Raw genomic sequence first — 13,070 nt, forward strand, 5'->3', positions numbered from 1 at the left:
AATCTATACATATGTGTAATTGTGTTTTGTATTTATGTAAAATCTGCGAACTGCAGAGCGTGTCCTTTAGACTTGTACCAATGCCATACTTCCACGAGCCCCCTTTGGCCTTCTCATCTTGGTTTCTGTACTCTGGTGTCTGGCAGACCCCAGCAGGTTATAGCACATTTATGTATTCATGGCTATCTTGGTTTTTCAAAAGAATAGTGCACAACATTGTTCCTGCCTGCGAGTTACACCACCCCGCAAAAATATTCAGCACACTACACCGTCAGAAAGACCATAATGTTCCTCTATGTCATGCTTGAGGTGACCTGGAAACACAAATATTTTATGGAAAATGCTAGGATTCTCCTTAGGGCTTGGTCAACACTTCATTTAACATCACCTTACATAAAATACAAAATGAACGAAATACTTATGTTCTCTAAGTCTTCATTCCTCACCAATGTGTATTTTATTGTTCTTCCTCCAACTTTATTGTGCGTTTATCAAAACGTTAGCCGGTATTCCCATGAATGTACAAGCAAATTATTTTAAAGACAGTCAACCCTGTGTACACTTCTCATTGCCCCCTGTGTACACTTCTCATTGCCCCCTGTGTACACTTCTCATTGCCCCATCTTTCAGCCTCCAGCGACTGTTAATGATGTGGGAATCCTGCATTTAAATCAACATCTTAGACACACACGAGCATAAGATGCAAGTTGTGTTCTAAATAATCACTGTTTCGAAGTAATGGTAATTATTTAGAACACTGTATGAACAAAGCTTAAGTATGCCAAATGAGAGACTTTACACATGCAGCCATATATTGGCTTAGCTTTCATCCGCTTTGAAGGGCTGAAATGCCCGTCTCAGGCGTTTCCTTGAGGTCCTGGGATACTTGGTGGTTACTGGGCAGTTTACCAGTGATGTGCTAGGGGCCACTATTACTGATTTCTTCCAACTGGATAATCAAGTTACTCCAGGTGGGCACTCTCCAAGAGTAGCGCGATTAAGCAGTCAATGGGTTACTCTTTGAGGTGGTAGGAGTTAGAAGCACGGATACAGTATGACACAAAACTAACTCACGATCAACTCAATAGCCAGCCAGTGTCCAGTACAACCTCAACTCTGACTGAGTTTACAACCCATCTCTACAGCTCCTCGAGCTCGGACGGTGCTCTGTCTTTGGGGTAATGACTCTGGGACTGAGAAGCGGGGGTCTTGCTGCTGCTAGGGCACTCGATCTGCTGAGGTGACCCGCACGCAGATCTGTGTCTGTTCCATGTATATATGTTCCTGGCAATCAGGGTTCAGACCCCCTCTTTGTTGGTAGTTCAGCTTCTCTTATTATACTCAGGCAGGCCTGAGCAGGAAGATGCCCCAAAGTCAAGCACCTGCTCCCCAGAACTCAAACAAATGTCCTGCCCCTTGCAAATGTCTGTTCTACATTATCACTATTATTATCATATAGATTTGCACAGTTCGTGGCTACCAGAAAAGGGTTTCCCAGCGCTACGCAACAGTAAAGAACCCAGAAGCACATCAATAGGCAACTCCCATTGTAAGAGTTAAAACACCCAGGTTTTTAGCTTCTTGCGGAAGACATTTAGACTGAGAGTGACAGGCTCTCTGATCAGGGGGTAGGGAATTCCACAACTTTGGCCTAAATCCGTGTGCAGTTTCTCCTCTAATTCCAAAAGCAGCCGAAGTTGCTGGCTCAAAGTAGATCCTGCTGTGGGGCACTAGCAGGTAGCCAGGGACAAGCCCATTGCTAACTTTTCAACATTCCAACCATCCCTCCCACGAGAAGCAAACATTTCAGTCTTTGCTCTGCTTCCTGTGGACTTCACAGGGCAAGCAGTTTAGTCGTCGCGCATCACACTCAGATATTGATTTGGGCCAGACCGTATTGAACTACAGTGCTCGGGTTCCCTGGCCGTAACCTGCACAACAGAAGTATGAAGGAAGGTGGCTTTTAATTTTGTGCAGAGGAAACATGCTCTTCAAAGAAGGGAGGATGATCCTCATCCAGCCCACCAAGGAGCTCTAGGCTCCTGGGGAGGGAAGCAGAAACAAAATGTCACATTCAAAATCGAAGAAGCATGACTGCAAGGAAACTTTGTGTGTAACTGTAATATGGTGGCCAAAAAGAAAACTATAGCAAATACATGACTCCTCGACCACACACATACATGAAACATACGTGTAATGCACACTACAGACAAGAACAAAGGTAATGCCCCAAATGTGGGGCACTGGTTTAAACCCTACAGAAGAGGACCAGTGAGTGGACTCCCTTCCTGGGAAGTACTGGTAAAAAAGGTTTTCACCCTTGAAGTATATTCTACAGCTAACACCATGAGTCAAGAAAATAGCCCATCAGTGGGAAAATATAAGAAAGTGAGAAAAGGAACGGGCAACGCCATTTGAGCGCTGGCTATCCCATATGTGAAAGTGATTCTTCATCGATTGGCACTGCAATGCAGGTGCAAGCATCACACTAATGGCGGGCACTATTATTCAAGATTGCTGACCATATGTTAACAATTAGCACTATAATGACTATTCACAGGGCTTTAAGTGAACCGGGTCCCTCAGGGTCCCAGACTTGATAGTAATTAAAAATATTTATGTCCTTAACCTTAGTTGCAAAACTGTGATCAATTTCTGAACAATGAACGTAAAGATCGTTAATGTAATCTATGTCAGTAATTTAGTTCCTGTTTGTATTTAGCATGCTTTATAGAATCTTGCAGTGTTAGTTATTTCCAGGATTTTGTGTTTCTGTATTTTATTTTCGTGTAGCACATTACTCTTGTATAGTGCATACTTTGAACTGAGATGCCTCCAGGTACAAAGAACAATGGTCACGTATTCCGGTTACAATTGTGATTCTGTGCACACTAGAGTGAAGGAAGAACACAGTTGTCAAAGTATTGACAAGGCGAAAGTAAAAGAAAATGCACTGCTTAAAGGTAAGTGGGCGTGCTGTGTATTGGGGTAGTGAAGTGAAGAAGATACACAGAAGTGCATTCAGAAGAGTGGGAAGAGGGTGGCTGAAAGGAAAGAGATGAGCTGTAAGATAAAAACATCAGAATTAAAATATTGACAACAAAATCATTGTTGATGTTCAGATTTGCACCATCACTTATTACTCCTAATATAATATATAGATTTGTACCCCATTACTCATTAAACATTCAGCGGTGTAAAGCAAAATAATGCCCCCTCCCCACGGCATAATGTGATTAGGGTCCCCCGAGTTGCCCATATCTCACAAATATTAATTGGCCTTAGACATAAGGCGGCCCCCCTGAAGGGTTGTCCCCCACCCTCGCAACAGGGGCATTTGTTATGCCACGGTAAACATTAGTGTTAGTTTGAATTTACCCTCAAAATCAGGGGAGGAGGTAAGAGAACCAAGTCATTGAGAAAAGGAAAGAGTTGTACGCCTTTCACAGACTATCATGCAATGATATGGTCGCTAGGGATGCCAAATGGTTGTTTCTCTAATGGAAACTGCCACTAGAGGAGAGATCCTTTAGTTTCCGTAGTAAGTAACCACATCATGTCACTCACGTTTGGCACTCTACATGGAAAACAACACCTGTCAGTAGCGCTATCAGAGGAGGAGCTGGAGGTAGATTTTGGGAAGAGGCAGGAGATGACGGAGCAAGTTAAAACAATCAAATAAAAGGACATTTTTTTTTTACCGCATAACCAATTTCAGATCTAACTGCACATTCGCGAACTGCAGTGAGAGGATGTAAAATGCTCCGGGCAGTCCAATGTGTCAATTCCTGAAAGGCACTTACCCTAGCAAGCCAAAGAATGAAGCGGGCGACCCGAAACACATTTTCTGTATGTTAAGCTGATATGCGCTCTTGCTACACAGTTAAGATGTTTGAAACTAGATCTGATTATGAACAAGACAGCTTTTCGTAGCCATGCAGAGAAATTCTGACATTTTGTCCCAATATTACATCATAAGATATTCCAGCTGGTATTTCGACATGCCTCAAGATTAAGAAAGATGATTCTAGTTTGTCATTAGATATTAGGAGTACTATTTTTAAATGCAAAATGAACAAGTAGATATTGAATAAACCGTGTCTACAGAGAATAATCCACTCTACTGGCAAATGTTTTGTTAGCAGAGAGGTTGGCTGGCCCTAATATTTCCTTTGATAATGAATCATTTGCACAGTAACAGCAAATCCATTACGTTTGGTAGCTTTCTCCACTATCACGATTTATAACTTCCTTTCTTCAGGGGATTAAATATTCAGGGATAAATCAATTATTCACCCTTCATTAAGCACTGTCCTTTTCATATGTTTGTGGAAAACATGAATTGTGCTGACTATGGACAATCACTGCTTATGCCATTAAAATTTACTAAATTGATAACTATTAAAGAGGGTTAAAGACGCCATGAGTACAGAAGGTTTACGCATCAGAACAGACATACCATTACATGAATTTAAATACTAAAGGCCAGGGTTAGAGGGAGAATTCTAATGGGGTTGGCTGTTAAGATGATGTAGTGGAATTGATTTGGGGATTACTTTCATTATAGAAAATTAGTTAATGTAGTGGTAAGATGTTGTAGCGGTAGGTGACGGTAGGGGTAGTTGAGGTGGTAGCACAAGACTTCAGAGGGTCGCACTGCCTTTGAAGACCTCATTTCTACTGCATTGCTGCATAAAAGTGTCATCAATCATCCAGAAGAACATGGCGATTCCACTCATTGGGCAAAAACCTTTGGTTCATTCTTATCTTAACAGACTTTCCTTGGTATTTTGAGAGATTCATATCTATACCAATTACCAAATTCATCAACTGCTTCGGTTAGATGAATGTGGGATTCTTAGTGACTCTGCATAAGCAACATTTGCACTCAGTTAATCAAACATGCTTTGGGGAACACAATTAATAACATTTCAGATTCAGCAGCATGTGCATTAAAATCTACATATCTTCCAAAAAATTGAATACTTCTGTGCTTCCACCAAGAATATGTGAATCCATACTTTTATCCCATCCAGACATTACCTGTAGGCAGCTTGAATGAGATGTTCCAAACCAGTTCTGGGAGGCTGAGAAAAAGTCTACTCCATTTGGTATGTAAGGCTGTAAAAGTGCAAGCATATCGAGCAGGCTATCTGTAAATCGATGAGTATCCCAAGTAAGGTTCAGAAGGGTTTTGCAATCATATGGTTGTGCCTAAGTACTGAATGAAGCAGAGAGGTGTAAGAAAGACAGTGTCACATTTGCAGATATTTAGCACCATCAGGGTGGCTGGGTAAAAGGATTGTTGTGTTTTGGTTAGTGGCATGTGGCTTTGGCATCTGGCCTATTCTGGAAGCATTGAGTTGCTACAATCGTAACACAGCAAGCTTACAGCCATGCTTACACATGGAGCATGGCAGAGTAACGACAGACAGAGTTTGGCTCGTGGCTGCTCAACATCACAAGCTAATCTGACTGGTGCATAATTTAGTCATCTATTTTGGAACGACCAGGTCTTTACCACCCACCTGAAAATCGAGGTAGTCATGAATTACCCTTATAATTACTGGGGGCTAGGTTCTGAACACTGTTGCCTGTACGAAGAAGGAAGTATCACAAATGCAAATTTGTTTGAAGGAAGGGAAGACCAGAAGTGTATAGAATGAAGGATTATTCTTTCCGTGTATTACCATAGTTTTAGCTGAAGAGAGTAGGGCTTACACCTAGGGTGGCCTGGTGGGCGATGTACAGAACCTTAAATTAGATGACCATAAATAGTCAGGTAGAAATCTTGCAGACATGTGATCGCATGCTTTAACTCTGTGAGAAAAAACTATATGTTGGAAGATGTGGGATCGACTTTGCATGGTGTGGATTGCACCTATGATCAACTGATTTTCTTGTAGGGAAAGCAACAGGTAGGTATCCGTAAACATTGTTATGTACCTCACTCCCCTCAAAGTTATTGGTTGAAGACTGGGTTCCGGATGCCAGATGGCAGTAGGGTGGTACTTGTCCAGTTTCCACAAGACAGAACCTCTATTTACGATGAGTTGAGCTTGACATGGATGAGCATGGTCTGTTTGGAACTTTGGCCTACGGAACAGGTGCTTAGCTTCAGCATGATTTGGGTGTCATCTGCATAGTTGTAGTGAGGTTGAATGATCTGATGAGTTTGGGTACATGGTTGATGTGTGTGTTGAAGAAGAAAAGGGAGAAGAATTGGTGAAGCCCTGAGTTGTACTAGTGAAAAGGTTGAAAAGAGCCAAGGAACATTCAGGAGTGAGACAATGCTGGATCATCCAGTAATACTGCTAGACCTGGCACCGTTGGCGTTGGTCTCCCTACCATTTTTCTTCTGTTGCCTCCTGTGTTTTTGCTGTGTGTTGGACTCCGTTTTGCTGGTCTAGATGCTTTGGGCACTTTGCCACTGCTGTTCAGTGCCAAAGTGCAAGTGCTCCCTTTATAAATTGTTGTTATGGATTAGTGATTCCATGATTGGCATATTTGATTTACTTGTCAGACCGTAGTACAGTGCACTGTGTGCCCAGGGCCTGTAAATCAATTGCTGCTAGTGGTCTGCAGCACTGACTGTGCCACCCACAGAGGCAGCCTGTAAAATGTAACTCTGGCCTCCCATTGCAGAGACTGTGTACAGTCTGGGACTGCATCTCCACAAATGTGGGGTATGTCCCCAGGGCACTTGCTTAATGTCCTCGCAATGAAGTTACTTCATTTTTGGTCTCCCAACGTAAATCAATAAACTCAAACCATGAGTTGTAAATAACGTTGATTTATTATTTGTAATGTGGTTTTTCATTCATAATTTAAATTCTTTTGCAGTTTCAACACTACATATCCCAGTGGACATTTCACAAATCCCAATGCATTTCGGCTCGTAGGGCCTTCATCAAGGGATAATTTGTGGAAACCTCTGCCAACCACCATTTCTAACAAATACCAAGATTGTTCAGTCTCTCAACTAGTATAGAGTGATGTACATTGTGAAAGGCAATAGAGATGCCCAGTAAGTAGTAGGTCAACTCAATTTGTTATTATGTTCATTTTCAGATCATTCCACATGGTAAACAATGCAGATACTTTTTTCTGAACAGGGGGGAATCCTCTTCAGTGATCCAAGAGGAGGAGGTTTTCCTAAACGAAAGCAGAGATCTGGGTGACGTCTGGTTATTCAGTGATTCAAAATTGCCCTGAAAAGGTCAGTAGGACATTTAGTGGGAGCTGGACTGGTCTTTCAGGGAAGTTCTTGGCAACTAGGAATTCATTGATAACTCTGCCTGAAGATGATAGTGGTGGTGAGGTGGATATTAATAAATATGTGCACAGGCCATGGCTCTGCTGGAGTGCATGCAGTGTCATTGGCCTTCATGAGTTTCTGGAAATCGAGAGCTGCTTGAAAGAAGGTAGCATAGGTTGCAAGATGGAGTGCACCTTCTTGAGTGATGGGGGCTGGGGCTGAAGCCTGTTGCTGAACTTAACCCTAATAAGATAAAGACCCTTCCCCATCTGCAATATGTTAAATGGATGTGAACGGTTGCCTTGGCCCTCATTTCTGGGTGACTATCTGCCTTCAAATGAGTTAACCCGGACACCATATAGCTTCATTAGAAAAACATATTACAGCACTTACAAAATCATGCCTCTTTTATTTGAGACAGTTATGGAGACTCTTTCCTTTTCTCTCATTCTCTCACAAAATTGTAGTCACTAATGCTTATCTACAATCAAGACTGGAATTCAGTTTATTTGGGTCATCCCAAAAAACATTGCTTGACTGAAAAAACTTCAAAATGATACTGTGAGGCATCTTTTCAAAGCTAAAAAAAATCAACAATGTGTTGAACCCATTATTCCCAACTACATTTGCTGCCGGTCAATGCGTAGAATCACTTTAAAGTGTCCTGTTTAATGCATAAAGTATGCTACATCCTAGCTCCTTTCTTGAAAGATAAATTCAAGAAATGCTCACCCATGCCTCATCTTACATCAACGGATGTACGTCTGTTATGGGGTTCGTTGGTAATGCATCCACCAGCTGCAACTTAAAAGTGGTGCAATTAAATTCTTTCCAAGGTCTGGAGAAGGTCTTGTTAATCATTTCTGGTGGTATGTTAGGAGCACTGGGGAATATTATTTCAGACTGAAAGATACTGTTGTCACTTAAGTTGATGGACAGATGTGCTGTCAAGGGGATGTGTCAAGGTGATGCAAATAATCTAATATTTCTCTCCAAGCTAAAAATAAAAATTATTTCGATAACACATTATTGAAACATAAAGACTATACAGTGCTAAACACGCGCTTCTGCACTGATGAACGAATTTACTCTCTAATGTGAACCTTTTATCAAAATATATCCCTAGTAACAAACCAGAAGGCCTAGCCAAAACCAGGAAATGATTAAGCTACTAAAAAGGCTGCACTGTGGTAAACTTCCCTTTCACAGAAGCACATAAAGGTTCAACTAAAAAAGCAGCATATGTCCTCTGTGGTGGTCTAAAAAAAGAAAGAATACCGATAGCACAAGCTCAAGGGTTCACAACAGATCAGATATGATGCCTCGCAATAACAATTAATGACACTTCCTATCAAGAGCTTCATGGGTAAGAATTAGTAATCAGTAGTAGCTCCTGGAGGAATAAATTGTGCATGCTGCAACGCCAAATGGCGATGCAGCGTGCGCATTGTAATTTAGTTTTATTTATTTATTTATGTACCTACCTCCGTTCGGCCGTATGCCGGTGTTTACTACCCCCACCCTACCCCTCCCCCGCAGCACTCCCTCCAGGAGCAGCTACTGTTAGTAATTTGTTAGTCTGATATCCGCAGTCTGGATTCAGACACTAAACAATATCTACTTGAGGTCACATGTGTTGTTGCCAATCCTTCAGTTTCCCAGTTATCTTAGTCTGGCTAAAACAGGTTCACCGTCAAGGGGTCAGACGCAGCCTGGCACATCTATCCAGTTCCTTTTAAAAATCAAGAGCATTATAACAATTCGAAACAAATAAGTGCAATTACCAAGAACTTTGGTGACTACATCTAATTCCAAATACTGGGAAAACAGTTATGATCAGAGATTATAAGGGTCATGTTCAAACATATTCTGAAAATAACAACACTGGTAACAATTATGATATCTAATGATGAAAATGCTTACTTGAGTGGCTTATTAAAATTCCTGCTATGAGACAGTCATGATGCAGCAATGTTTCCAAAAGCAAAGCCTGATTACAATACGGTTGGGATAGGAAGAGTCTTAGTTGACCCAGAGTCGTCATTTCCCCTGCTGCTGGAGTTCTTTCGGAATGCAAGATAAAGAAAGAATAATTTAGTTCATTTATCTATGAAATTAATAGCTTAAAAGTGCAGATGTAATGCTAAATCCTTTAAATGTCAATTCATCCCAGATTACTCACAAAGTGCGTTCATGCTTGCTCACTTTAAGGCTGTTCAGGGAAGGAATTACATTTAATCTTAGCTAGCTAAAAGCAAATTAACAATTTGGTCGACTGCCAACTAAGCGATGATAACAAGTTACCTCGATTATCTCGGTCTGGAAGCATCTATGTTCTTGAAGTGTGAATACATTTGCAATAGACATGTTTCTTTCAATATTATATTCAAATATTCGGTGATACAAAATAGATCTAATTCATTTACAGGGCGAAAAACAGAACTGTTGATTATATTTATATTATTGCATAGGCACATTTACATCAGCAGTTTAGTGACAAATACCAAAAAGGCGCACACTAAGCTATCTACTTCTTGACGACAGATCTACAGGGTATCTGCACCCTGCATCGTTATTGGATTCACAACAATCTCTCTATTACTGTTTTCAGAAATGCAACATGTGCTGAATAAACGCGGGTGTAATACAGTGAATCGGTAATAGCATTACAACTTGGCATTCCCTTCAGATTTACGTCCCGTTTACAAGCACAATGGGCACACAGATTTCTGATTCCCGGCGCTGTGATGAATTCGCACTTGACAACGGTATTTTCACACACACATTTTGCCCGGTATTACTTGGCAATATTTATTTAAGAGGAAACCAACAAAGCGGAATTTTGCTGCTAAGGAAGAGGTAAAATGTGTTGTATCCACTATTCACATTCCTAACTGCAAAAACTCAGAATGAGGAGGTGAAACTGTACCGAGGAAAAATCGACCCCTGCTGTATCCGTATTGCCCAAGGTGCTTTCCTGTACCAAAATAGCATGGACCTGACAACGACGGCCTTGGAGTGCTGTGGAATAACGTGGCGAGATGCCCGTGTTGTTAACGTTATTGTATATTTCCAGCCTCTGTTTCTACCAGCCTTTAGCTGGCACATACCATTTACAAGAAGTAACAGGGTACGGCTGCAGTGCGAATACGCTAATATCAGCGTAAGCGAGATTTTCACAGGTTCATAGTGTGAATGCACAGTAAATCAAACATCGCATCAAATACCTAATGGTAATCATCACACCTAGTCAAACTCTTTCTTGCACAACCCTATCCAAGGCTGAGCCCTTACGCTGGTACAGCTAACCACAACCGCTCTATAAAACAAGTATTTGCAAAGCCAATACGTCTGGTGTTGGCTGCCAGTCTTTTGGCAATTCTTGTTTGTTATGTCATGGCTTTTGCAAAACTTTATTGTTTGAGAAACTGCCAGGACTTCATTAAACCTAAAAAAAATAGGAATGGCTAATGGCAAGAGTGTTTTTTCGGTTTTCAAAAAAAGTACACGTTACCGTGGTACATCTGGCACTGAAGGAAACTACATTGTGTTTGGATGTGCTCCTTGTGAAACAGCAGGATGCTGTTACTCATAGTGAAGTCAGTCAATGGCTGACGAGGGCTAATCTTGCCCTAGTATGCATGCTGGAGTGGGGGAAAGAAAAACGTGAATGACATAATCAGACTAATGTATGAAGTCTGACTCAAAACCCCTATAAGTAACGTTATAAATACTTTTAGTGAAATAAAAAGATCTTGGCTAACACTGACCTAAAAAAGCCATCGGTGTACCATTGGCTGCTAGCCTCGCCTTTGACAAAGAAGGGAAGCAAGTAGGGAAGAAAGTAAAGAAGGAAGGAAGGAAGGCAGGCAGACAGACAAAAAAGGAATGAATGGATACAAAAAAGAATTAAGAGGTGCAAAAAAGGAAGGAAGGCAAAAAGCAAGGAATGGAGGGAGGCAAAAAGGGAAGGAAGGAAGACAAGAAGGAAGGAAGACACAAAGGAAGAAAAAAGGGACAAAGGAAAGAAAGCAAAAAAAGGAAGAAGAAAAGAAAACGTAAAAAACAGAAGGAGAGAAAGAAGGCAAAAATAAAGAAGGAAAGAGGGCAAGAATAAAGAAGGAAAGAAAAAGCAAAAACGGCAAAAAGGAAATAAGGCAGGAGAAAAAGGAAGAAAGGAGGCAAAAAAGGAAAGGAGAGAAAAAGAAAGAAATGAGGCAAAAAGAAAGAAGGCAAGAAAAAAACAAAAAAGAAGAAAGAAAGAAAGAAAGAAGGAAAGAAAGAAGGAAAAACTAAAAAAGAAAGGAGGGAAGAAAAAGGAAAGAAGGCATAAGAAAGAAGGAAAAACTAAAAAAGAAAGGAGGGAAGAAAAAGGAAAGAAGGCATAAGAAAGAATGTAAAAAAGAAAGAAAGAATTAGAGAAAGAAAGAAAAAGAAAGTAGAAATGAAAGAAGGCAAAAAAGAAAAAGATTAAAAGAAAAAAGCAAAGAAAAGAAATGAAAATGCAAGAAAAGAAAGACAAAGGAAAAGAAAAAAGGCACAAAAGAAATAAAAAAGGAAAGAACAATATAGAAAGCAGGCAAAAAAGATAGAAGGTAAGAAAAAAGAACCAAAGAGGAAAGAACAAAGGAATAAAGGAAAGAAAAGGGAAATGAGGCAAACAAATGAAAGAGAAAGTATGAAGGAAAGAAAGAAAAAAGGAAGAGGGCAAAAATGAAAAAAGAAAAGGGAAGAAAGAAAAAAGGAAAGGAGATGAAAGATGAAACAAGAGAAGGAATAGGCAAACAAGAAAGAAGGAAAGAAAAAGGCAAAAAGGAAAGAAGGGAATAAAGCAGGAAATAAAGAAAAAAGAAAAAAGAAACAATGGAAGGAAATAGGGTTCACTGAATAAAATATTGGATACTAAAACCCAAATTAGACCCTACCTATATTTCAATAAAACCGTTACAAGTATGCTGCTAAACACCATAAAGTCTGGTTTTCTTCCTGGGTAACGTTTAAAAAAGAATCAGTGGTGAAACTTGGTCCAGAATCGCAATGTATGCTGTAAAAAATCAGCTGACCACTTCAAAAGGAATTTAAAACAGCATTGCAAGGAGAGGGGATCTGATATGTGCCCTGTGCTTATTTCAAATGCGTCCGATCACTACATCAGGCAACACTGCCACTAAAGGGAACCACTTGTGTGCGGATGTGCTCCTTCAGAAAGAGCAAAATACAGTCACCAGAGGCTTAAGTAGGCTGCCCATGCTGTATGCTGTAACAGACCAGTGGGTGAAGAGTGGTTGCTGAAAGCCCCTTTAAGTAAGTTTATTATACATATTATTTTAGTAAAATCAAAAGGTCTTGGCTAACGCTAGACCTTAAAAGAAACACTCTTCAGATCCTTCACTTTAGTGTAATGGATTAGTTTATGACTTAATTGTAATAGGCCCGGAAAAGAGACAATGCAAAGACGAGGTGGAGGAATAGGTGAACTCAACGTTTAATACAAAAACATTTTTGCCTGATATACTGCCAAAATAACAAACTGGGTAAAAGAAGTGATGCATAAATGACAGTTGTTTACATTGTCTTTCCAGGATATGAAATGCAGCTTCTTTCTGTGTGTCTTTGATCTTTTGGGGGAATGTAAAGAGAAACTTTGCGGCATTTCTCCCCAGTTGCGGCTGCCGCAAAACGAAAGTGAGGGTGGCAGGGCATTAAGGGGGAATAATATTTTTCTTTAAACTTACCTGATGACGTGGATGCCTTGGTCCTCTTCTCTGGCTCTCCTCCCAGCATGCACTGGGGCACAGGTTCCCACCCAATC

The 13,070-nt window shown here is 40.6% G+C and overlaps 1 protein-coding gene across 3 annotated transcripts in view; it reads right to left on the minus strand.

Annotated features, from left to right (window-relative positions):
• The window catches only part of KIAA0825 (KIAA0825 ortholog), a 2,097,552-nt gene that overhangs the window by 1,028,463 nt on the left and 1,056,019 nt on the right, over positions 1-13,070 (minus strand). For all 3 annotated transcript variants that reach the window (XM_085632475.1, XM_085632476.1, XM_085632477.1), the window contains exon 14: positions 9,182-9,321. In XM_085632475.1, the coding sequence (XP_085488601.1) occupies positions 9,182-9,321 (140 nt within the window). The remainder of the gene's footprint in view (positions 1-9,181; positions 9,322-13,070) is intronic.

The sequence above is a fragment of the Triturus cristatus genome, chromosome 2_1 (genome assembly GCF_964204655.1).
Source record: "Triturus cristatus chromosome 2_1, aTriCri1.1, whole genome shotgun sequence".
Classification (NCBI taxonomy): Eukaryota; Metazoa; Chordata; class Amphibia; order Caudata; family Salamandridae; genus Triturus; species Triturus cristatus.